This window comes from Stegostoma tigrinum, chromosome 21 (genome assembly GCF_030684315.1).
Source record: "Stegostoma tigrinum isolate sSteTig4 chromosome 21, sSteTig4.hap1, whole genome shotgun sequence".
NCBI lineage: Eukaryota > Metazoa > Chordata > Chondrichthyes > Orectolobiformes > Stegostomatidae > Stegostoma > Stegostoma tigrinum.
This window is the reverse complement of record NC_081374.1, coordinates 28,845,384-28,872,311: the sequence shown is the minus strand read 5'-3', so window position 1 is coordinate 28,872,311 and position 26,928 is coordinate 28,845,384. Positions and strand designations below refer to the sequence as shown.

The 26,928-nt window shown below is 40.0% G+C and overlaps 2 protein-coding genes across 3 annotated transcripts in view; one reads left to right on the top strand and one right to left on the bottom strand.

The window, feature by feature from the left end:
* Nucleotides 1-3,014: 3,014 nt before the first annotated feature.
* On the top strand, nt 3,015-15,912 carry LOC125463027 (ubiquinol-cytochrome-c reductase complex assembly factor 2). The gene is made up of 4 exons (XM_048553655.2): nt 3,015-3,254; nt 8,567-8,641; nt 10,354-10,423; nt 15,450-15,912. Exons 1-4 carry the CDS (start codon nt 3,117-3,119, stop codon nt 15,548-15,550), a joined length of 384 nt encoding a protein of 127 aa, XP_048409612.1. The 5' UTR covers nt 3,015-3,116; the 3' UTR covers nt 15,551-15,912.
* A 5,987-nt stretch (nt 15,913-21,899) lies between these two features.
* Nucleotides 21,900-26,928, bottom strand: part of itpr3 (inositol 1,4,5-trisphosphate receptor, type 3) — a 252,243-nt gene continuing 247,214 nt past the window's right edge. For both annotated transcript variants that reach the window (XM_059653417.1, XM_059653416.1), the window contains 3 exons: nt 25,624-25,784; nt 23,440-23,601; nt 21,900-22,793 (listed from right to left, as the gene is read on the bottom strand). In XM_059653417.1, coding sequence (XP_059509400.1) covers nt 22,701-22,793; nt 23,440-23,601; nt 25,624-25,784 — 416 coding nt within the window. In that variant the 3' untranslated portion in view covers nt 21,900-22,700. The remainder of the gene's footprint in view (nt 22,794-23,439; nt 23,602-25,623; nt 25,785-26,928) is intronic.

The window sequence follows — 26,928 nt, the reverse complement described above, 5'->3', positions numbered from 1 at the left end:
TGAGAGGCATTGATAGAGTCGATAGCCAGAGACCTTTCCTCAGGGCAGGGCTGACTGCCACGAGGGGTCATAGTTTTAAGGTGTTAGAAGGAAGGTATAGAGGAGACGTCAGAGGGAGGTTCTTCACCCAGAGAGTTGTGAGCGCATGGAGTAGTTTACCAGTGTTAGTCATGGAAGCGGAGTCATTCATGACATTTAAGCTGGACATGCACATGGACAGCAGTGGATTGAGGGGAATACAGGTTAGGTTATCTTATTTTTGGATTGGGATTATTCCACGGCACAACATCGTGGGCCGAAGAGCCTGTAATGTGCTGTACTGTTCTATGTTCTGTTGATCAAGGTATCTGAAACTTTCAGCCAAACTGCCCAATGTATGATTTCTCAGGTTCTTAATGGGTTGTGACTCTCATTTTATCAGTATTGCTTAGATAATGGTGGACTTGTAAAGAAGTGTCACCAGCTAAATGTGGTCTATCTTTTGGTGTTACTGGACTGACGAATAATGGATGGTGAGATCAGCAGAATTGATGCAAACTTGTGTTATGACCAGGTGATGAAATGGCTCCTCCCTTTTCTCCCTCCTTGTTTAATCGTGACAGGCATTTTTTTGTTTAAAAATGGTTATTGTTGCCAAATCTGATTACTTAACTGTTTACATGTTATCATAAAAGAATTAATCGACTTAGTTTCTTGAGTTCAACAAATACAGAGATTAGTTTTGTTCTACTAAAACTGACTTGGGAAAATAATAATAAAATATACTTTGACTTCCCACACGCGCATGTACATGCACTTGAAGCTCAACACACAAGATTAGAGGTTAAACAAAAACTAGGAGTGGGATTTGATCATTTAGGCTTTTGAGCCTGTTCCTCCATTCAACATGGCCAAAAATCACACAACACCAGGTTATAGTCGAACAGGTTTATCTTAAGACGCAAGGTTTTGGAGACTCACTCCGTCTTCAAATATCTTCAAATAAACCTGTTTATACAAACTATAGCCTGGTGTTGTGTGATTTTTGACATTGTCCAGTCCACTACAACAACAGCACCTCCACATCATTCAATATGATCACAGTCGATCCTCTAACTTAATTCCATATTCTCATTTTATCGCTGTATTCCTGATGTCTTTAAAAGTGAATCAGGTTGACAGGGTGGTTATGAAGGCATCCAGCACACCTGTCTTCATTGCTCAGGCCTTAGAGTAAAAGAGTTGGGGTGTCATGTTGAAGTTGCACAGGATGTTGGCGAGGCCTCTTGCGGAGTACTGTGTGTAGTTCTGGTTGCTCTGCTGTAGGAAGGATATTATTAAATTGAAGATGATTCAGAAAAGAGTTACTAGGATGTTGCAGGAATGAATGGTTTGTGATATAAGGAGTGGCTGAATTGTCTGGGACTTTTTTTCACTGGAGCATGGGAGGTTGAGGGGTGGCCTTATAGAGGTTTACAAAATTATGCGGGGCATTGATAAGGTGAATAGCAAGGATCTTTCTCCTTGGGTGGGAGAGTTCAAAACTGAGGGGCATACTTTTCAGGTGAGAGAAGAATTTTTCAGTAAGGACATGAGGGGCAACTTCTTCATACAGAGTGGTTCGATTGCGGAAATGAACTGCCAGAGGAAGTGGTGGATGCAGGTACAGTTACAACATTTAAAAGACATTTGGACAGGTACATGAATCAGAAATGTTTGGAGGGACATGGGCCAAAACACAAGCAAGTGGGACAAGTTTAGTTTGGGAACGTGGTTGGCGTAGACTAGTTGGACAGAGGAGTCTGTTTCCATACCATCTCTATCTTTTGTTTGAATATATTCAGTGATTTGGCCTCCACCGGCTTTTCACTAGTCCACCTCTTATCCTGAGACTGTGTCCCCTGCTTCTCGACTCCTCAACCAGGGAAAACATCCTCTGGCATCTTGTCTGTCCTGGCCTGTTAAAATTGCATACACATCAATTAGATTTTTCTCATACTTCTGAACGCTCTGATTACAAGCCAAGTTAACAAATTTCTCATACAGGCCAGGGGAGGATGGCCAAATTACGTGGAATGTACAATAATGTATAATAGATGTGCGCATCTTGCTAGTTAACATCTTTTGTTTAAACATTTTTTTTAAATTTCATGTGTCCATCTGATAAAGTAAAAGTCAATATTAAATATAATCATGTTATATTTGATATACACCTTGATACAACTTGATTTAATTTGTGTTTTCCTTCTGTCATGATCACATACCAGCTTGGGTTTGATGGGATAGATGAGGTTTCCTCTTCTGGTTGCTGGTTCCTCTTCTGGTGCAAAACTACAATGCAAACAAATGCAGAAACTTGTGCAAACTCCTCACAAAAAAAAATCCCTGCTTCAGTGGCACTTGTATTCACATGATTTACAATTCAATTAAATGGTGTAAATGGGTGACAAATCCATGTTACTGCTGGGATGACTGGTGACTACAGACTCCAGTGGACAATTCTGCATTGATGAGGGCATTCCATTGTGTCTAAAACATACAGAAAATTATCTGTTGCTTTAAATAAAAACAGTGCTGGAGAAACTCAGCAGATCTGTCAGCATCTGTGAGGAGAGAAACAGAGTGGATGTTTCGAGTACGATATGGCTCCCTCCTGGTCCAGTGGGCAGCAGGAACTGCTATAACAGGATGCTTAGGCCAGCCACAGCCGTGACCTGCATCGCGCCTTAGTAACATCCATCTGATAACCTTGTAGCTGTGTGAGGTTCCTACGAACAGACGTTCCGCTTTTTTCTGCATTTCCAATACACCTAGCAGGTTCTGCAAGCTGTTTAGCAATCAATCCAGATCTAGGACACTCTGAGAAACGTGACAGGAGATGCAGTAAACATCGAGTGAAAAAAAAATCTAATTTCAAAACTTGTACTCTGACTCCTGCAAATGATGCGAAGAGTTGGTACAGACAGCACAAGGGTTCTCAATGATTGACAGCTCAAACAGCACGATCTCCTCAGGCGGAACAGGCTACCGGGACCGCACATGCGCACACCTGCACGCGCCATTTTGTTGGCTGTTGAAGGGTCGGTGCCGGCAGAGCCGGTGAAGGTGTTGGACAGTGGCCGGTGTGGCCCTCAGGAATGGCTGCGACCCGGTATCGCCGCTTCCTGAAACTCTGCGAGGAGTGGCCTCTGGATCAGACCAAGAAAGGCCGAGACCTCGGGGCTTTCATCCGCCAGAAAGTGGCGCAAGGTTTCCGAGAAGGGGAGAGCTCCCAGGTAAAGCGGAGGGGTTAGGGGGTCGGAGGTGGGGGGGGGGGGGTGGGGGGGTGGCGGAAACGGGCCTGGGGTAGGGGGTCGGAGGTGGGGGGCGGGATATGCATAAAGCAGTCTGTGTCCCGACTGTATTAATTTCCTGCAAAGGTTATAAAAAACATGCACTAATGCATTGATGAAGGTTATGTAAGCAAAGTGCTAATGATAGGAAAGATCTTGTAAGAATCTCTTTCAGGGCTCATATGGCACGGTGACACTGTCCCTATCTCTCAGTGTCCTTCTTTGCTGGCTTTTTGCTCACTCAACATGAAAATCTAATTACACTGCTGTCTCTCTCCACAACTTGTTCTTTCTCTGATTCAAGCAACTATTTATTTTCCCTCAAAAGATATGTAGAACATAGAACAGTACAGCACAGAACAGGCCCTTCAGCCCACAATGTTGTGCCGACCATTGATCCTCATGTATGCACCCTCAAATTTCTGTGACCATATGCATGTCCAGCAGTCCCTTAAATGACCCCAATGACCTTGCTTCCACAACTGCTGGCAACGCATTCCATGCTCTCACAACTCTCTGCGTAAAGAACCTGCCTCTGACATCCCCTCTATACTTTCCACCAACCAGCTTAAAACTATGACCCCTCGTGCTAGCCATTTCTGCCCTGGGAAATAGTCTCTGGCTATCAACTCTATCTATGCCTCTCATTATCTTGTATACCTCAATTAGGTCCCCTCTCCTCCTCCTTTTCTCCAATGAAAAGAGACCGAGCTCAGTCAACCTCTCTTCATAAGATAAGCCCTCCAGTCCAGGCAGCATCCTGGTAAACCTCCTCTGAACCCTCTCCAAAGCATCCATATGTACCTGAACTATACATAAATAATGTCACTTTTCAACTCTGCCTCGTTCTTTTTGTAAGCATTTACTTTACTAATTCCTTGTCACTAACTCCCTTACCAGGCAACTTCTTTGCCCTTGGTCCTATTAGTTTATCAAATACTTTTTCCCCTATGAAAGAGACTGTTGCAGACGATTTCCAATCAACCTGTTTTGAGGTGTTATGACTCACCTTTGGAGCAGGTGGAACTTGAATCTAGGACACTGAGAGATAGGGACAGTGTCACTGTGCCATATGAGCCCTGAAAGAGATTCTTACAAGATCTTTCCTATCAGCAGCTTGCTTACATAACTTTCATCAATGCATTAATGCATGTTTTTTTGATAACCTTTGCAGGAAATTAATATAGTCGGGACACGGACTGCTTCATGCATATCCCAATTAACTACCTTCCAACAGTTGCCTAGATTGCAATTGGAGCCACTTTGAAGATGCAGGGTCTGATAACTTTTTTTTCCTTGCCTGATGCTTGAAATATGGAGACCATCATAAGAACCTAGGAAGTAGCAAACTAATAGTCAATTTCTCATTCCCAAGTAAAACAGTGGGAGTAGCAGCAATGACAGTCTAGCTGAGGTCTGTCTAACTATGATTAATGGCATATCGTTTATCATTTGGCCTTTTACAATCCCAACAAATTCATATCAGTGAACAGAACCTGAGTTGCAGGCATCATTGTAACTATTGTTTGCCTGTGTTCCACTTTCTGAGCTTCAGACCACTTGGCAAAGAAATGATCTTGCTCTGTATAAGTATTATATTTCTGATGTCACGCAGAACGGATTTCCTTTTTTCTAGCTTGACATTTTCAACAATTTTTACAATCCATTTCAGGAGAACGTTATTTCAAAGGTCTTGGGGTTTTAGGGTTGCAAGTCATTTTTATTTCTCCGCTGAAATTAAATGTTTCTTCAGTAATTTATTTGTTTCAGTATCTTGCTGCCAATTCCCCAGTTATTGGAAAGTCTATGCTAACTTTGGTTCTTAGAAAACTCCTTTCTCTGTTGTTTATATTTGTTTCTCCACATCCCAATAACTGTAGTATTTGACTATCTTAGCAACTGAAATCTTGGTGAAAAATAATATGTGAAATAGCTACCACTATAATTTCATCAGACCTCCTAATTTTAATTATTTCCTGCAGCTAACTGGGTTATCTACCATCTCCTCCAGTTTTTATTTTGTCATGGTATATATTGCATAATACAGAAATTAAATTCTACAGTGGCTGTTTTCGTGTGCCAGGATTTTTAATTTGCCATTTTAATTGTAAATTGATAGAGTAGATAAAACCAAAATGATATTGAATCTGTATTTGATCAGCTTAGAGAATTCAATTGAAAAACAAATGGAGCTACAAAAAGCTGGCTTTTTAAAAATTTCGAATGCGTGTTTTCCTGTCTCTATTTCAATGTACCAGAAAATTCACTGCAGTACTTTGAATTTTAACAGTACATAATAGTATACTATTATGATAGGTTAACAAAATGGAAGGGATTTCATAACTTAAAAGACTTAGTGTTCACGTATTTAACTACATGCAGTTGTCAACTGATGGGAGTTATGGAAGCTTCGTGATTATTGGAGTTTGACAGTTTAAATCCAATCATGACATGTTGTGAACTTGAATGTAGAAATGTGGTAACTAACATACAGGCTGCCAGCAGAAAAGAAACATGATTGGGAGCTGCCAGATCTAATTTTTTAAAAAAATTACCAGATGGTCCACTAACACATTTCAGGGAGAAACATGCAAGCTGAGTCTGCTCTGGTATGTGTGATTCCAGATTGCAGTTGATTTGTTACCATTGGGTAGAGAGCAATGGACAATAAATATTGCCTTGCCAGTGTATGCAGATAATATAGCATTATTGATACGCTATTAATGGAAAGGATGGTAGACTTACATTTCTATTAGTTCTTAGCTGCCTTTAAATTTCAAAAGCAGTGACTTAGAGGAGCAATTAGTCAACTTTAAGGTTGTTATGTTGGAAATATTCACTAGATCTTGGGTGTAAGGACTCCTCGGAAATCTTAGCATTCACCTAAATGCTCAAAGCCAACGGACTTGTTAATGTCTGAACTGAACAATAATCAGACAGTGCAGCAATACTACAGTACTGCTGTGAAACATCAGCCTAGATATGTGAGCATGAGCATATTTGGAACACACTGTCAACTTCCTGCCAATTCTGCATTCACTTCAATAATTTTTATCTGCTCTTTGTTTTAAATTGAGAAACAAACTTGCTCTTTATACATGACTTTTGCTGTAGAGTCTGTTGTTCCAATCTGGAGAACCAAGGATAAGAGACCATAACCTCAAGATAAGGGGATATCCAGTTTGCGTTGAAATGAGAAGGTTCTCCCCTAAGAGAACTTGGAATTCTCTGTCCCAGAGTTGTGAAGACTCAGTTATTGAAATATTCAGGGCTTACATCACTAGAGTTTTCAACTCTTAAGGGAATAAAGAGATACGAGATTCAGTCAGGAAATTTAAATTAGTAAGACCATAAAACATAACAGAAATAAGCCATTCAGCCTATTGAATCTGCACCGTCATTCGTTGAGATCATGGATTAACTGATAATTATCAACACCACTTACTTCCCATTTACACAACTCCACATTCTCTTACTAATTAAAATGCCTCTCAGCCTTGAATATGTTTAACGATCCAGTCTCAGCAATTCTCTGGTTTAAAAAAATTCCATGGATTTAAAACCCCAGAGAGAATTCACCCTAATCTGTCTTAAAAGTGTGACCCCTTAATTCTCCCACAAGAAGAAACAACCTTTCCACGTCTTTTCCTGCTCCTCTGCTGCCTGGTCTGCTGTGAATAAACTTAAAGCTGATCTGCCTCCAAAATGCAGGACTTGCCAGAGCAAGACGTGGAAAGAGATAACAGTTCCACCATATGTTATCTCTTTCCATGTCTTGTTTTGTCAAGTCCTGCATTTTGGACGTAGATCAACTTTAAGCTTATTCATTAGTGGAGCAGTCTTTAGGGTCATGTGGCCAACTGCTTCTATTTGAGTTATTTAGTAAAATATCTTGAATTTTTCCCTCAGGCTTAATTTAAAGTAGACATAACAGAGATATTAAGTGGGCTGAGTAAAACCCTAGCCAAAGTTGTAACTTTGAAAAGGATTTTAAAAGATGGAGTGAATTTGAAATGTTGATCATGTTGAACATAAGCAGTTGAACACATGGCACATGGTGGTTTGGTTTTGAAGTGGGCGTGTAGCAAATGCATTAAGTCAAAGGAATAGAAAGTTTAATGTGAGAGGTTGTAGAGCTAGTTGAATTAGAGTTGGAAAAGGATGGCATAATGAAGGTACTTTAACACAAGTCTGGGAATTTTAATTTTTAGAATAAGTGTCGAGAGTGGGACGATTGGCAGCTAGTGTGGACTTACATCCTATCCTCAGAATTTGGGATAAATTGAAGATTCAGGTATTTAAGAAAGCACTGGAGGAACTGAAGTTTGAGATGAGAATAGGTGAGGATCCCAACAGTTTATGGCCTGAGGGAAAAGGTGGAAGCAGTAGTCTTACACAATTGGAAAGAAACATACACTCTGGAAAATGTATGATGCAGAATTGGAAGATGAGCCCGAAGTTAGAAAATTTCGGTTCACTGTGCAGTGACTGAAGAGGGGGAGAATTTGGTGGCAACGCTCTGACCTGCATGGAAAGGGCTAAGAGTGATATCCTTAGCCGTGTTTAATGTTTTGTCAAGGTTGTGAGTGCAGAGGTATATCTGATGCCTTCAGCATACATGATGAGCCAGTTGACTCTGTTGCCTGTTGCAGTTATAAAGTGTATATTTGAGAATGAGGCGGTCCCAACAGTAGATCAAATGTATACGCCTGGAGAAGGAATTGAGCCCCATGTTTGCAATTCTGAGCTCACTGTTTTATCAAATAGGCAATATTGTTTTTAAATAAATCATTTAGGAGTGAGAGAATCTTGAATTTGAGGGGTCTGAATTGTGACAATGCATCATGATTGTATGAGTTTATCTTGCTGAATTTAGGTTAGTAGGATCTGTTGGTCACTATCTTTGACTAATCCACCCCACAACCTAAACTGAGATAACTGTGCTCCATCCCTCATCTTGCAAATCAAAAGCTTATCCCTTGAATAACCATCTTTCTCACCTTCCCTGTCTTCCTGGCTACATCCTTGTGCCAATGTCTGTCTATCCCAATAGAAATGTACCAGATAATCATGCTGGCTGTTGGATGGAAAACCTGCTTTACAGAAAAAATAAGCTTCTAGATTTCCTACCCGAGACTTCTTCCGGTCTTTATTTAAATATTGGGGCCAGAGATCCCTATAGGATATGTGTATCACCATTAGCTTTTGTGATTTTTGATTTTAGTAATATTTTGTTTTAACATTTTTGTGTTTAGATTGCAGATCCAGAGAAATGTGATCGGATGTATGAAAGTTTAGCCAGGATTCATTCTGCTTATTACAAAAATAAGGTACTGATGCTTTGACATCTTTATCCTTCCTCTTGTATTTGCTTATGAAATGCATTGCTGAATCATAAAGGGTAAAGTTAAGCATTCAATTCTAGAAACTCCCCAGGGTAGAAATGGGCTAAGACTGAAATAATTAGGGGGAGAAGGAAGAGCAATTAGAGAGGAATATCCCAAATATGGAAGACCAAATGGGGAAAAAAAACAGTTGCTGAAATCCAGTACTTTTCAGAAACTTCAGTTCTGGTCACAACATGTCAAATTCTTAATGATTGTGTGATTTTCATGCTTTGACAATGAGATATCCCTGTGAGTGTTCCTCAAGGTATTGTCCTAGGTCCAACCATCTTCAGCTGACCGACGAATAATACCTTCATCACAAGGGCATAAGTGGGGATATACAATGACTGTGCAATGGTTAGCACTGCTCGAGACTACTCAGATATAAGACATGGACAGCATCTGGATTTGGGTTGACAAGTGGCAAGTATCATTCACACCAAATGCCAGGCAATGACTGTCTCAAACAAGAAAGAATCTAAATTTTGACCTATAACATAATATCAGCATTATTATTGCCGAATTCCACTCTATCAACAACCCCAACCATTAACCAGAAATTAGCTGGGACTAGTCATGTAAATATTGTGGTTACAAGGCAGGTTAGAGGCTAGGAATCCTGCGTAGGTAGACAAAAAGAAATAGGAGTAAGCCATCTGGTGTAGCAAGTCTGCTCTACCATTCATTAAGATCATGCCTGATCTAAAATTCTTGTCCACAACCCACTACCTGACTCCTCAAAGCCTGTCCGCCATCTACAAGGCACAAGTGACGAGGGTGATGGAATATTCTCCACTTGCTTGAATGAATGCAGTTCCAACAACATCAACCTCAAACTGAACATATCCAGGACAAAGCAGTCTGCTTAATTAGCCTCGTGTCTAGTTCCTCCACCGAAGCTCAGTAGCAACAATGTGTACCAGCAGAAATTTCTGTGACTGCTGAAACAGCGCCATTCAAACCCTTGACCACTGCCATGTAGAAGGGCATCTGCATGGAAACAACACCAGTTGCAGGTTTCCCTCCAAGCTTCTCACCATTCTGACTTGGAAATATATCATCATTCCTTCAGTGTCGCTGGGTCAATATCGTGGAACTCTGCCTGATAGCATTATGGCTGTATCTACACCAAATGGACTGCAGTAGTTCAAGGCAGCTTGCAATCACTTTCTCATAGACAACAAATGCTGGTCTCTTCAGCGATACTCACATCCCATGAATGAATGATGTAAAACAACCATGTCAAGTGTACGCTGATATTAACAGTAAATATTTGGACTTGACTTGAACGAAGTTTAACAAAATTTTGTGAATGTTTTTGTGAGCAGTGAATGATGATATAACCCTAACACATATTTCTGAAGCAACTCAGTTACAATAATTGTGAGTACAGTTGAGTTTGATTAGGGTTGGCAAGCAAGTTAATTACAGGCTGTAATTAGCGATTTGTTTATTCCCCTGTTTTGTTTATATCATAACTCTCGTCTGTACATGTGCAACCTAATAAAATTGAATTCATTCTTCTTTTGCAGTATTCTTTTCAAAAATATCCAAAGTCAGTCTTGCCAAATTCAAGAATATCAAGAATATGGGATGATTTTGTTCAAAGGTGTATAAGCAAATAATCTTAAATCTAACAACTTATTTCATTTCAGTACCCTCGTCTCAGAAACACAAGTTTCACTGGTGTAACTGTGGAAGAATGCCGACTGGTCCTTGCAACAGGTAACTACTCTAGACTTTGTAGTTCTTGACAGAAGACTCCCGCTGTTGTCGTATCAAAGAAAGTTAAAAGCAATATTGTGCACATTGCATATGATAGTGTAGGACAAATTAGGTTTTTCATTCAGCTGGTTTCTTGCCCTGAACTAATGTTACATCAGACTTGTGTACCAGAGACACAAGGTTTTGTTTTTTTTATATAAATTCTTTTGTGGGCATCATTGGCTTGACCATCACCATTTTCATTTGTACTGGAGAAGATGGTGGTGCATTACTATATGAACCACTACAGTCCAAGTGCATAGGAACACGGTGGTGCTGTTAGGAAGGAATTTCAAGAATTTTGGCACCACACCTGTGGGACAATAGTGATAATGTCAGGATGGTGTATGACTTGAGGAGAACTGGCAGGTGGTGTTTTTGTTTAGGGGAAGTGTTTGTTGCTGCTGGACCAGTATTTATTGCCCATCCTAATTGTCCTTGAAAAGGTGGTGGTGGTGAACCGCTGCCTTGAAATACTGCAGTCCATGAAGTTTAGGTACACCCGCAATACAGTTGGGAGATAATCCCAAAATCTTCACCCAACAACACTGAGGAATGTATATATATTTCCAAGTCAGAATGGTGAGAGGTTTGGAGGGGAGCTTGCAAGTGGTTGTGTTCCCATGTTTCATCTGCCTCCTTCCATTTCTGGTATTGGGTGAAGGTTTAGAAGGTGCTGTTTAAGGAGTCTGCTAATCTTGTATATTGTACACACTGCTGCTATTGAGCTTTGGTAGTGGAGGGGCTGGATGTTTGCAGATGTGGGGCCAATTAAATGATTGTTTTGTCCTGGATGGTGTCAAGCTTTGAGTGTTGCTGGAAGACACTCATCCAGGTAAGAGGGGAGTTTTACATCACACTCTTGATTTGTCCCTTGGGCACTCTTTGGGGAATCAAATACAGAGTTACTCACTAGGATTCCTAGCCTTTGACCTGTTTCTGTAGCGACAACATTTATATAGCTAGTCCACTCAATAATAAATCTCAGAATATTTATAATGGTGAATTCAGTGATAGTACTGTCATTGAACATCAAGGAACATTGGTTACATTCTCTCGTTTGAGCTGGTGATTGTTTGGTAGTTGTGTGGCACAAATTTTAATTGCCACTTGTCTCAGAAAACCTGGATATTATCCACATCTTCCTGGATTTAAACATGGACTGTTTCAGTGTCTAAAGTGCTGCGGATGGTGCCAAAATTATGCAATCATCAGCAAACATTCCCACTTCTGATCTTAAGGTGGAGGTAAGATTCACGGAGTTGAAGAATACTTAGGGCCCTAGTACTTAGGAATGTTTGCAAAGGTGTCCTAGAGCTGAGTTGACTGACCCCCAACAACCATAACCAACTTCCTTTGAGTTAGATATGACTCCAATGAGCAAAGAGTTTTTGCCTCGGATTCCCATTCTATCTGGCTTTGCTTGGCTGCTGTGATACCACACTTGGTCATTTGTGACCAATATGTCAAGGGCAGTTCATCTTGCTTTGGAATTAAGTTCTTTTGTTCACATATGTTACAAGGCTAAAGAGTTCGAAAAGCTGCGTCTCCCAAGCAGAACACAAACTGAGTGTCAGTGTGCAGGTTATTGCAAAGCAGATGTTGCTCTATAATGCTGTTGATGGCCCTTCCATTACTTTACTCATGACCTAAAGCATACTATTTTGGAGGGTGGAGGGGTGGGGGGGGGCCCATTGTTAGGATTGAATTTGTCATTCATTTTGTGTACGGGACATACCTAGCCTGTTTTCCACTTTTTGTGGATGTCGGTGTTGCTGTACCGGAATAGCTTGGCTCAGAGCATGTTCTGGAGCACACTTCTTCAGTGCAATAGCAGGAATGTGTCAGGGCCAGTATCCACTGCCTCCAGCTGTTTATTGATATCATGTGGAGCAGCCAACAACAATCAGCTTCAGAGATCTGTGAAAACCAAGGTCACAAAGGTTTGGGGGAACCACTTACAACCTGCCCATGGGTTATGTTTTGGAGAAGTCTCAATCAGACTTCAAGCATCTTGACTTCCACCCACTGCCTGAAGCTGTGCACTGTGCACATCCTCTGCATAGCAACATTGAAGTGTCTTGACGCAGCCCCACTGATTGCTTTGAACTGAGCCAAAGGCCACAAACATCCTGGAAGGTCAGGTCAGATTAAGAATGCACATATGGAAGCTGCCTTCATAGTGAAGACTGTGCAGCAACCTGAGTAGAACCACTCATCTTCGTAGAAGAGAGCCATTCATATGTCAGAGTTGAGGAGGATTCCAGCAGCTGAGCTTAAACCTCGATATTTGCAGGTAATATTCCTCCTCAGACAGAACTGGATAAAGAGTAAATATTGTGGAAATCTGGCAATGCTCACACAGTGCTTTTAATAAAGAATATTTTCTTAATAAGACTGAGTTGAGCCACAGCTTGAATTCTGTGTCCCTTTGTCTGCCTTATCAACAAGAGTGCTAGGGTAAAGTACTTTTCATACGTAAACTGGTAGAAGTGTCCAAAGCATGAACAGCAGTGTTGTTCATGGGGGATTCACTTTTGGTTATGCATTGAATGTGAAGCCAGGAAGTGCATTCCTCCCTCGTGAGTAAATATTTTAATGAATAGGGACTACAGCTTCAACTGCAAGTGAACATTGTTACTGTGAATGCTGCAGTATAGAGCTGCTGTATCCAGGGCAACTGAATTTTTGGAAAGGAGGCTTCTTAATCCGAGATTCTCTGCATATGCAGATTGACTGACTGACTGACTGACTGTTTTAACTATTGATGCTGAATGCCTAAGGTGGAGATTTTACCGGCATGAAGTGTGGTGCACTCCTGATTTATGTACATAATTTATGTACAATGCCATCACCAATTTGAATGCGCTGGTATCCACTTTGTCTCTCAAATGCAACATCAACTAATTCCTTTTCAACCAGGGCTAATGAGGATTAGCCCTAGTGAAGTAAGTACAACATTAGAACCAGTCTTTGAAATAGTGTCTCTCCATGGAAAAGGAAAATTATATTTAAGTAGAAGGAAGTACAGTAGAGAAATGGATGTAGTAATTGTGCATAACGGTCTTTTGAAAGGACAAAATAGTGGTGCAGACATTTAAATTGGATACTTCTGTGGACCACCTGAGCAGTAGGATTTGACATTGAATTTTAAAAGTGCTCTAGGAAGTCTCCTTTGGAACTGTTATTTATCTAGCTGTATTTAGATTGCAGATTGGTGCTGATGTCATTAGATTGTGACATGGCTCCAGTAAAGATGAAGAACAAATATTTTTTGAAAAAAGCAGGCTTCTGGAATGGTCACTATTTAAGTTGGTGAAGAATGAATGTTTACAAACTAAATTAAAACATTGGAGTACAAAGTGTGTAGCTGGATGAACACAGCAAGCCAAGCAGCATCTTAGGAGCACAAAAGCTGACGTTTTGGCCCTAGACCTTTCATCAGAGAGGGGGATGGGGAGAGGGAACTGGAATAAATAGGGAGAGAGGGGGAGGTGGACCGAAGTTGGAGAGAAAAGAAGATAGGTAGAGAGGAGAGTATAGGTGAGGAGGTAGGGAGGGGATAGGTCAGTCCAGGGAAGACGGACAGGTCAAGGAGGCGGGATGAGGTGTTAGGTAGGAAATGGAGGTGCGGCTTGAGGTGGGACGAAGGGATGGGTGAGAGGAAGAACAGGTTAGGGAAGCGGAGACGGGCTGGGCTGGTTTTGGGACGCAGTGGGGGAAGGGGAGATTTTGAAGCTTGTGAAGTCCACATTGATACCATTGGGCTGCAGGGTTCCCAAGTGGAATATGAATTGCTATTCTTGCAACCTTTGGGTGGCATCATTGTGGCACTGCAGGAGGCCCATGATGGACATGTCGTCTGAGGAATGGGATGGGGAGTTAAAATGGTTCGCGACTGGGAGGTGCAGTTGTTTGTTGCGAACTGAGCGGAGGTGTTCTGCAAAGCGGTCCCCAAGCCTCCGCTTGGTTTCCCCAATGTAGAGGAAGCCACACCAGGTACAATGGATACAATATACCACATTGGCAGATGTGCAGGTGAACATCTACTTGATATGGAAGTTCATCTTGGGGCCTGGGATAGGGGTGAGGGAGGAGGTGTGGAGAAATAGCTTGGGTGGTGGGGTCAGATTGTAGATGGCGGAAGTGTTGGAGGATGATGCATTGTATCCAGAGGTTGATGGGGTGGTCCCCAAGATGACCTTCCATATCAAGCAGATGTTCACCTGCACATCTGCCAATGTGGTATATTGTATCCATTGTACCCGGTGTGGCTTCCTCTACATTTCTGAAAGTGTAAAGCACATGAATGTAACAAAAATTCTTTACTTGCAAAGAAATATCTTCATTTTTGTAAGGTCAATTGTGCAACTGAGATTTGTGAAAACCATTTGCTCACATTTTATCCCCTAGTTTCTCGTGATTGTACAGATGCAGACTAGCTCATGACTTCTTGGCACAGAAGGTTGTGCAACATTTGTTTGGAATGGCACAGAAAATCTTTTCTTGTGAAAATTGAGACTTGCGTAAAGCGGTTGAAACTAAAATAATAAGTCTGGGTAATATTTGTGAAGATGCATACTAGTCCTCTTCAATATTCAAAACATTTCACTGGACTGCCTCCACCTCCTAAGTGTTACAATTTGCATTAACTAGGTCTTTAAAGACTTAAGTGTTTGACATGAGCTGACTTTAAATACATCTGTAGGATTTTTCTCAGTGTAAATAAATTGTAAATTCTCTAGCACTATTTTAATAGATTCTAATTTCATTGCGCAGTCATTCATATTTGTGAAGTGCATTATGTACATAACTGACTCAGTTGGTAAGCTAATACACAAGAAGTTGGGTTCATTTCCCGGACTGTGACAAATTTAACAATTGTATACAGGGTGCTATTTGAGTTGGTGCTGTTGGCTGAATACTTCTGGTATTCTCAAGATGGCCAGACAGCATTAGTTGTTGACTCTTGTTTTATTCTTTGTAGATAACATGAAACAGTTGGAAGAAATGAAGAAAGGAATGTGGAAAAAGATACGAGAGAAGTTCACACGCAAGCCAGAAGATGCCACCAAAGAATATGCCTAACAGTTTACCTTGTTAGGACTACTGCTTCATTTTATTTACTGCAATTTCTAAACAATAGTGATCTAGTTTCTAGGGAGACATTTCATAACTGTGTAGATGTTTGTGGAAATAATATGTTACATAAGTAAAGGATTGTTAAAAAATATGTTTTGGTGACTGAATTATACTTGGCACATTTTCTAAAATCTAATTCTGAATCCCAGTTGATTTATGAAGTTTAAAAATGTTGCCATATCCAATTTTCCCAAGTAATAGATTAATGGAAAAATTCCACAAAGCATAGGATAATCTTTATCATGTAGTTCATAGAGAAAGAAGCTATTTCTGACTTCAAAATTTTAATAAATGTGCAACCAAGAAAATTGCTGATCAAATCATTTTAACCTTTCATAACCTGCACCAAAATTCTGCAGTTTGCGCAACTTGTTTATTTGCCCAACTTGGGTAAACAAATTCTTGGGGATGTTTAACATCAAAGCTTGGTATTCAGTGCTGACAAGATTTATGTTCCATGTTTCGTGTTTAAAGCATATAAAGTAAGTAATTGTAACTTAAGCTTCATCTAGCAATGATGTATAGGTGTTTTTTTTTTTGAAAACATAACTAACTCTGCGGTAGGATCAGGATACTTTACACAAGTGGTTTACTGGGTAATGGTTGCGACTGCTTGATCCTGACTGTTTGGAAGGGATGATAGCAGTCTTAAGGGGAGACCAGAGGCTGTTAAGATCCCATTGCTCTGTTTCATCGAGAGTCACTTAGTTTGTGGAAAGGAGTTGGTTGTATGAGGCCATTTTCCCTGGGTCTTTGAATTCCATGGGGGAAGTTATTAGCCTCCCCGCCTTCAAGCCAACACCAAAGTCATCCCAGCCAATGTCATTGAGCTGCAGTTTGCAAATGATGCTGCATATATGCGATCTCAGAGGATGTACTCCAAGCCACCTTCAGCATCTTTTACAGAGGCATATGAGAACATGGGTCTCACCCTGAACATCTGCAACACAAAGGTCCTCAACCAACGTGACCTGAAATTGTGGAGTGAACCCTGATCATCAGACTCCACAGGGAAGCCTTAGGGAACATTGACCACTTCCAATACCTCAAATTCCCCGTCAGCCAAAGCAGCTATTGATAAAGCGATCCAGCACTGCCTCCAGTGTGCTAGCGCAGCCTTTGGCTGCCTGAGGAAAGGGGTGTTCAAGGACAGCAATATCAGACCTGACGTCAAGATCATGTTTAACAGAACTGTGGTGGTTCCTGTTCTCTTAAATGACTCTGAGATGTGGACTGTCTATAGCAGACACCTCAAGATGCTGAAGCAGTACACCACCAATGCTGTCTGCACAAGACCCTGCAAATCTGCTGAGAAGAAATAGCACCAAAACCAATGTCCTTGACCATGCCAACGTCCCCATCATTGAGGCATGACCACCACAAGATTCCCCAAGCAGGTGCTCTATTGCCAGCTTCAAAATGGCAGGCAAGCCCCAGGTGAACAGAGGAAGTGCATCATTGATACCCTCAAGGTCTCAGTAGCAAAGTGCGACATTCCCACAGACACCTGGGAATCACTGGCCCAAGTCCATCCAAAGTGGAGGAGTTGTTGCCAGGAAGGCATTGAGCAGCTTGAGACTTACTATCAAGGAAAAAGTGGAAGCCAGGCACAAACTATGGAAGGAAAGCACTGCCACACCAATGCCCCACCTACTCCTTCCTTCAAACACCCTCTGCCCCAAGTGTAACAGAGCCTGTAGTAACCACATCAGTCTGTACAGGCACCTATAGAGTCACCCTCATCTCTGAGGGACCACCAGCGAAATGAAAAATTTGGAAGGGTTGCAGCCAGCAGAAATGAAAATCTCAGCTGGCTGAAAAATGTCCCTGGGGAAACAAGACTGTGAATCCTACACCCTTCCTACTCCAACCCTCCATCTTCACTTGCAACAAGTGCAGCAGAGACGACCATGCCAAGATGGGTCCTGATGAACACCAGGTGATATTTGATAAGGATATCCACTATGGCACAAACCATTGTGATGGAAAGCTGTCAAGTAAACTACTGTGGATAGGTAATAAAATGTGAGGCTGGATGAACACAGCAGGCCAAGCAGCATCTCAGGAGCACAAAAGCTGACGTTTCGGGCCTAGACCCTTCATCAGAGAGGGCTCTCTGATGAAGGGTCTAGGCCCGAAACGTCAGCTTTTGTGCTCCTGAGATGCTGCTTGGCCTGCTGTGTTCATCCAGCCTCACATTTTATTATCTTGGAATCTCCAGCATCTGCAGTTCCCATTATCTCTGATACTGTGGATAGGTCATTTGTCTAACATTATCTATAATCAATGCTCTTATTTATTTGAATGCATGATACATTTAAAGAACTTTTTTACACAAAGTCCCAGTAGTTGGAGAGTGGGGACTTGGATAATGGCTCTCTTCCTGATTTTCTTTTCATTCATACATTCCCTAGTGTTACAAAATCAGTAGTAACTCCTGTATTGGGGCTGACATTTTAATTTAAAATTTCCTATCTATTGTACATGGAGCCTTAGAGGTTTGCAACATGGAAACAAGCCCTTTGGCCCAACTTGGCTCTGCCATCTAGTTTTCACAATTAAACTAGTCCTGTTTGCCTGCCTTTTTATCCATATCCTTTCATACCTATTCTATCAATGAGCCTGTCCGAATGTTTCTTAAATGACAAAATTGTACTCTGCTCCATCACCGCCTCAAACAGTCTATTCCAGTGTGAAAAAGAATTGCCTTCGGGACCCTTGTGTTTCTCCTTGTCATTTTAAACCTATGCTCTCCAGTATTAGACTCACGTACCATGGGAAAAGCTGTTGGCTATCTATCTTGTCCATGCCTCTCATCATTTTACAGATTTCCAGAAGGTCATCCCTCAGTCTCCTATGCTTCAGGTCCCAGCCTGTCCATGCTCTCCTTATAAGTGGAACCTTCCAGTCCAAGTAGCATCCTAGTAAATCTTTTCTGCACTCTTTCTAATTTACTATTATCCTTTCAAGAGTAGGGTGACCAGCACTGCACGCAGGACTCCAAATATCACCTTACCAATGTCTTGTATAGTTGCAACATGATGTCCCAACTCCCATGTATGCCAAAGTCTGCCTTTGCCACCCTGTCTACCTGCGTTGCTACTGTCAAGGAGCCATGCACCTGTACCTCCACAGCTCTTTGTTTTATATTACTTGCCATGGCTCTACTATTTACTGTAAATCCTGCCCTAGTTTGACCTACCAAAATGCAACACCGCACATTTATCTAAATTAAACTCCTAACTGCCACTCCTATGCCCACTGACCCAGTTGATCAAGATCTCACTATATTCTCAAATAAACTTCACTGCCCTCAATACCACCAATTTTGGTGTCAACCACAAATTAACTTACCATACTCCCTAAATTTTTATCCAAGTTATTTATATAAATGACAAATAACATTGGAGCCAGCACTGATCCCTGTGGCACACTACTGCTTACAGACCTGCAGTTTGAAAAACAACCCTGTACAGCCACCTCAGTTTTCTACCTTCAAGCCAATTTTGTATCCAACTGAATCCAGTGAGACTTAACCTACCGTGTGATATTTGTCAAAGGCCTGGCTAAAGTCCTTGTGGACAATGCCCTCATCTATTTTCTTGGTCACCCCTTCAGAAAACTTCATCAAATTTGTGAGAATGATTTCCCATGCATAAAGCCAATCTGGCTATCACAAATGGGTCCTTGCCTCTCCAAATGTCTGAAGATCCTGTCTCTCAGAATCACCTGTAACAACTTACCCACCACAGAAATTAGGCTCACCAGCTGCTCTTCTGATGCTGCTTGGCCTGCTGTGTTCATCCAGCTGTACACCTTGTTGTTTCAGATTCCAGAGCATCTGCAGTTTCTACTATCCCTTTCAATATCCCTTCAATAAAGTATTCCTTTTGGAGAACAGAGTGTCTTGAAGCAAAGTTCTTCCAGGTTTGCTGAAGATACCAGATTTTCACATTAATTGTTTTGTTTCATAATCATTGGTTTGATGCAATAGCTTACAGCAAGCAGTGGGAGTGTATAACTATCTTCAGCTTGTATTAATTTGCTGCAAAAATTTAGAGAAATTTAAAGTCTGGAAACCTTCTGCAGCTGCCCACCACCCACCCCCTATCATTCCCAAACACAAATTGTTCGGCTGCCCAGGAACCAATGGGAGAGTTGTCAGGCTGATATCTGGCATTATTTGCACAAACCAGCACTCTGTTACCAGCTGAATTCCACTACATTGACTGTCCCACACCATGTGGTCATACCTTCCTCCCACCACTTGCAAAGCAGCAGTGTAAACAACTCTCCATGAGTTCCAGTAGCATGTTTTCAGAAATGTAGCAATTCCTTCCTCAGTCATTCCTTTTAAAAGTTCTTTTCCCGCTTTAGTCCACAAACAAAATAAAATCAAAGATTTGGTCTCTACAGTAACCACAGTGAATTTTGGCTGCCATTACGATGCTCACACAAGCTTTAGTTAGCTCATTTTCCAAGGGCAAACACTCCCTCCCTCAATATTCTCCTTCCAACTTGCTCTTCCGCCCTGTACTTTTCACCTGCCCATCCTGAGTTTATATTGGATTATAGTTATTCAGCCCCATATAAATTTAATACCATTGTATTTGTAAGTCCAACAATGATAAATTGAATAGTCCCTTAAACAACTGGCAAGAAATAACTCCATGGATGCATTGTATATTACTGTAAGTATTAAGTCTAGTAGTGTATTCATATCACAATAAATTAAACATCTTTATAATTCTATATTTCAATCAGCTATACTAGGGAAGCCATATTTTTACTGTCCATTCCTAGTTACTTTTGTATTTAGCAAGCGTACATAATGTTTTCAATCTTTAAAACATAGGGTTCATAAACACAATGTTTTAACTGAAGTGTGCAGAAGTTGATTAATGAAACATTTGCTGTGGAATCTAACAGTCTTACCTAAGTGACCAACTGATAAATATGCTGACCATTGTGAAGAAGTAGATTTTTACATCATTGAACATATTCTCTCGGAACAAAGTGAGTTGTTTGTGAAACACTTCCACATAATTATCTTTATCTTCTGGAAATTTAGACTTTGTGTTAATTAAGTAGCCTTCACCCAGGGCCACCAAGCTCTTTTCTTTAAAAATATTTAATCAGGAAATACAACTTTATATCCTTAAAATTACTTCTAAATTCAGATGTACAGCCCTGATGACATGATGCACTACAATCCTTTCAAAATCACTACATGCTTTCAGATGTTTGATAGCCAGATTGTTACACAATACTCAAAATTTATACATTCATATACCTGAAGTAAAAATTTGTTTTATAGTCCAGTTCTCAAAAACATAGGCATAATTGGCTTTGTACTGCTTGAAAACAAACGGATCACATTTGCAATCTGTGCAGGTGGGGAGTGAACAGTTGGTCATGCAAGTTTGACCTCTTGGTTTGCTGCCACTCAATTAGATTTGCAAGAATAGAGAATATTTTGACTAGCTGATTATAGCAGTGGTATTGATCAGAGCACAAAGACCTCTTTAGAGTGCTTGTATGTTTTGTGGAATCTGTTGTTTAACTGTCAAAATTTTTGTATTGCTCAGCATTTATTTATTTGAATTATGTCTTGGTGATTAATTCCTTCCACCAAAGAGATGTCCCAAAGCTAAAGTTAAAAATATATCTTTTATTGGTAGGAATTACTAGCTGGAAGCTGTACATTACTTAAAATAAAATATAAATATTTATTCAATTAATCCTCAATCTATTGCACCTGTTGATAAGAAAACATTGCTTGTCGATGAGGTGGACAGAAGTCTGCAATTTCCAATAGTCATAGAAGGCATTGGGTGCATCAGTAGGCATGTAGATGAATTTAATCCACGTTCACCAATTCATTGAGTCTCAGAATAGCAGTAATCCAGTAATGCAACTTATCTTGTATAGCCTACTCAGAATAGAATGGTCTTGTTTCAAGCATTCAAGAAATCTTATGTTTCCTTTTGAGTACATTTTCAAGCTGTTAGAACTTTTAAACTATGAACTTTTGAATATCAAACCATTTTAAACCACTGGCTTAATTACTGTTTGATTGAGTTTATTACTTCATCCATGGGATAGGTTTAATACAAAAAGAACTAGGAAATTGAAAATGCCAATATATGTTGTGTTGTAAAAATAGCAGTCGGCTAATTACAGACTTTATGTGAAAGACAGAATATTTGGACATGTGAAGATATTTTGAAATATTTCAGAGTTATTGGCTACAGCGTAAGATTGGTATTTTAAAAAAATCACACCATGACAAAGGTTAAAACTTAAAAAAAAGTTTATTAGGATCTAACCGTCTGTCATTTGCCAAATAGGCACTGATTTCTTATAGATTCTACATTCTAAGAATTAGGTTTCATGGTAGTGTTGTAGCCAGTACACTTTTTTTTAAATGAGTAAAGCAAATGTTGACACTGGCTCTGCATGTGTCCAGGTATTTATTTGTGTGACTACAGAGATTGAATACAAGTTGAATTCGGTGATGAGTTGTTCATGCTGATTAAGTTATGAGGTGATTCTGTTCAGTCTCCTATTCCAGCATTAAACCTGTGTGTAGATGCTGCAGTTTAATAACTTTGATTCAAACTCTGTTATAATAACCAACAGAGGAGGTTAGAAATGTAATATTCATAAAGAGATATTGTTTCCCTGCCTGAAGCAAGTAATCAATGGATTTCTTCAAGTTTTCCAATTTTACCAAAACGTAAAACACAGAAATGAATGACTTTGTACATCATAATTTCAATATATATATAACCTACAGTAAGAAAATAGCAACAATCACATTTTTAAAATATTGCACGGTGACATCACCAGAACCGTAATATAAAACCCCATTCCCCTTTTCAAGAACTACACTCTTTCAATTTACAAGTCGTTTAATTCTCATGCATTTGTAAGTATAGTTTCCTTGCTTTAAGATCTCTTCCACAGTCCCAGAGAAAATACTAATATGTCTTGTTTCAATCTAATTTACATTTCGTTGTGAAGAAAGATGTCAATACACAACAGCATTATTAGGCAGTGACGTGAACGTTAAGTTGTAGTGCACTGGAGATTTTCACGCTTTTGCCATCTGATGGTTTGTGTTTGATATGTTGCTCTGCGCATCCACGAATCCCATTCTCTGCCTGCGTTTCCTTTGTTCTGTCATCTATATAAAGCAAAAAATAAATTATATTTTCTTAAAATCTACAACATTGTCTGATGACATTAGCATTAGATGTATCAACCACTTTTTTATTTGTAATAATTTTTCCATATTAATGTATTTCCCCAACCTTAATAATAAAGTCCAATCAAGTTTTTAAATTCTTTGTTACAATTTATTTGGCCAACTTCTTACTCTAAAACAAGGTAAATGAGGAAAACAGCTGCTTGGGAAATAAGCAGGTAGAAATAATTTATAATGGAGAATGTATACTTAATGTAATTATACTGACATGTTACAGCAGAGAAATTGAGTGGATTCCAAATTTCCTTAAACTTGTGAGGTTGAGAATGTTTGAGGTTTAAAGTTTACAGTTTACAATATTATGTTATTTTGAATTCATACAAACTGAAAGATTATACCAGAAAAGAATAATTAGTTCAAAAAATCCACCACCACTTGTGGTAGAATATCATGGCCAGAATTCTCATATACCTCTTTCCTCTGTAACCATGTAAATGCTTGACACAGGGCAGAAAAGAAAAAGGGAATCCAGAGCAATAAAGGAATAATACTTGAAAACGACTTTGATTTCCTCATATACAAATTTGTCCTTTGATACAATAAATGAGGTACTTTAAATACATGCCTGTTCTTTTAGTTCTGTAAGTTGGTTTGTGAGGTTTGATACAAGCTTCATTGTCGAGAACAACTTGTCCTGTAGATTTCGAAGTTCATTCTGTTCTCCTTCTCCTTCATTGCTGACCAGAGACATAGCACGCATACGTGGAAACCAATCCAGATTTTTACTCTACAGAAAGTAATAAAACAACAACTGGTATTCTGGTTACTTACATTTTGGAAATGCCACAATATCTACGGCATTTATTATTACATTCAATCCTCCAGCATGGATGAGGCACATTGAAAGAAAAGAACTTGCACATAATAGTATATTTCATTTTCTCAGGAAGACATTCCAAAATTTTTCATAAACAATTAACTGTTTTTGGTTGATTCTGTTGAAAGCTCGGATCCAAAATATTAATTTTATTTTTCTCTCCACAAATACCTGCTGAGTATTTCCAGCAGTTGTTTTTTTTTCCTATTGTAAGTATTTTTGAAGCGTATTCACCATTGCAGGTAAAAATGGCAGTCAAATGTCATACAGCAAAGTTCCACAAACAGGAAGGAAATAAATAAGCAGATAACCTCTTTTAATGTTGCTGGCTCAGTGGTAAATATCAGGGCAGATACAGATAGAAATCCCATTGGGCAAATTTTATCAGAAATCTTTTAAACTATTGGAGCAGGCAAATGGGGCGTTGGTTTAACATTGCAACCGAAGGTCATCACCCATCAACAGTGTGGAATTTTGTCAGTACAAAATAGATAACTAACTAGCTAGCAGCCAACTTCAGCAAGTAAAAGGGAAGGAAAATGGAGCATTGGCCTTTATTTCAAAGGAAATGGAGTATAAAAGTGGGGTAGTGTTACTAAAGCTAGACAAGGCAATGGTCAAATAATAATTGCACTAACAAATGTCAGCCAAGACCACCACCAAGACAGAATCTATCCTATCTCCCGTGTCATTTCGACAGCAATATTATCACTGAATTCCCCTAACATCAACATTCTGAAAGACCAGAAATTTAACCAACCAGTCACATAAATATTATACCTTTGAGCAAGTCAGAGGCTGGAATTTCAGCATCAGGTAACTCACTTAACTAACTGATTGCCCAAAACCTGTCTGCCACCTACAAGTCAGGTATGTGCCAGAATGGTTTCCATTTGCCTCAATGAGTGCAGCTCTAGCAATGCTGAGGAAGCTTAACATGATACAGAACAAAGCAGTCTTCTGGACTGGTGGCGCATCTTAACATTCACTTCCTCCACCACCAGCATACGACAACAGCTGTGTGTACCAACTACAAGATATAATGTATCAACCTGTCAAGTCTCTTTGACTCATCTTCCAACACTATGGCCTCTGTCATCTACAAATATAAAGCCCAAATGCATATGGGACAACATCAATTGAAATATCCCCTTCAAGTCAAAAATTATCCTAAAACGGAAATATATTGTCATTTTTACAGTGAGGCAGGATTAGATTTGGGAGCTGTGTTGCTGATGGCACTGAGAGTGTACCTATGTCAAAAAGGAATGAAGTAGTCTGAGGTGACTATGAATCATCAAACTCTCAAAAGACAATTAGGAATGGGCAATAAATGCTGGTCTTGCCAGTGACATCCACATTCATAAATGAATAAAAACAAAATCTGGGATTATTGCATGAAATTGGAAGTAAAAATAACAAGAAATTTGACAGGTGACATTTTATGGTCTGTCCCATTGACATGAGCAGTTTTAAATTGAGCATAAACTATGAAAGGTGATTTGCAGTTTGGAGTTGACATTGATTATTCTTAGTACAGCTGCAGTATAGTCAGGTATAAAATAAGGCTTCCATCAACTTTGCTATAAGATCCTCACTCAAAAGAGGGCTTAATGCAATAGTCTGATTTTTTTTCCACTGCCTGAAGTAAGTATTTTGTACGGGTTTTCACCGAATTAGGGATCTTTTAAAATGTATCTCTGTTCATACACATAAAAGCAGAAAGAGTTTATCCAAATTTGTTTCAGCTAACAGGATGAAGATACCATCTTCCACCTGGAATGAGCTGGATGGGAACCAAGGTCTCAGAGGTCGTAGAACTCCAGGCAGCTTTTTCAACCTTTAAGTATACTAGTTTATGTAGTTGCGAGTTGTGTTGAATGAGCTGCAAAATTAAATTCAGTACAATATTTTGTTTAATTAAAATATTACCTTTATCATTTGAGCAACGTAGCTCTCTGGACCTGTGTATTCAGTCTTCTTTTTGACATTAATCAATACAATGAAGTATAAATAATTCCAAATGTTGTGTTCATTGTTAATGTGCTCTTCAAATGATACAGTCTTGTTATCAAACTTGTCACGCTCAAGGCCTGTGCAAAACAAAATTAGACATTACTTCCAGAAAAAAAAGTTACCAAACCTGTAAAATATTTGTTCAAATTGTGGAATATTTCCGGGTCTGCAGTTTTATATCCCCGCTGGTCTAATGTGGTTTGATTTCACTGTGGAAGGAAATTTGAGAATGAAGCCATGTTCATTTCGCAAAGGCAACTTTTAAAATTCGGCTAGGGGCATTTCTCAATGTCAATCTGCTCATACCCAGAAAATTGGCAGCAAACAGCAATGGTAGTGACTGACATTTCCATTAACATGTGGTAGTGCTAGATCATGGAGTGAAAAGTAACACTTGCATTGACTGCTGGTGGAGCACTGAAAGGCATTTGAATCTTTGTTGCTAGATATTCATTGTGAGTTACATGTAAATGTTAAGATCCCAAAGCAACATAGGTGTTGTTCCTCCAGTTTACGCTTGACTTCACTCTGACAATGCAGGAAGCCAAGGATGGGTGTGTCACCAGAGAACTGAAATCAGAAGGTCGGGTTGGATGGTGCATGCAGAGCACAGATGCTCTGTAAACCGGTTGCCGAGTCTGCGTTTGGTCTCCCCCATATAGAGGGGACCACATTGACAGCAATGTATACAGTAGATGAGGTTAGATGAAGTGCAGGTGAATCTTTGTCAGATTTGAAAGGACTCTTTGGGGCCTTGGATGGAGGCGAGAGGGAAGGCTAGAGTCAGTGAATTTGTAGTGGACATCAGTGGTGAGTCGGTTCCCAGAGATGGAGAGGGAGATGTCCAGGTCCAGTAAGGGGAGGGAGGTGTCATAAATGATCCAGGGGCAGATGTAACATCTTCTGCAGTTGCAGGGAAAGGTACTGAGTGGAGTGGAGTGGAGGGGTTGGTGGATATCATGGACCTGATGACAGAAACGCGGTGTGCATGGAACGTGAATAGGGGTGGGGAGGGAAATATCTTTTTGGTTATGGTGTCTAATTGTAGGTGACAGAAATGTCAGAGGAGGATGTATTCTATTTGGAAGCTAGTGGGGTGGTATGTGAGGACTAAGAGGACTCTATCCTTGCTGGTGGGGGGAAGAGGGTTTGAGGGCAGAAGCACGGGAAATGGGGGAGACGCGGTTGAGGGCATCCTTATTAACAGAGGAGGAAAAATTA

What these genes read in the sequence shown, in the direction of transcription:
- LOC125463027 (XM_048553655.2), top strand. Translation starts at nt 3,117, where the DNA reads ATGGCTGCGACCCGGTATCGCCGCTTCCTGAAACTCTGCGAGGAGTGG. An exon ending in GAGAAGGGGAGAGCTCCCAG is followed by an intron (nt 3,255 to 8,566) that starts GTAAAGCGGAGG and finishes TTTTGTGTTTAG; the next exon opens with ATTGCAGATCCAGAGAAATG. An exon ending in CCGACTGGTCCTTGCAACAG is followed by an intron (nt 10,424 to 15,449) that starts GTAACTACTCTA and finishes TATTCTTTGTAG; the next exon opens with ATAACATGAAACAGTTGGAA.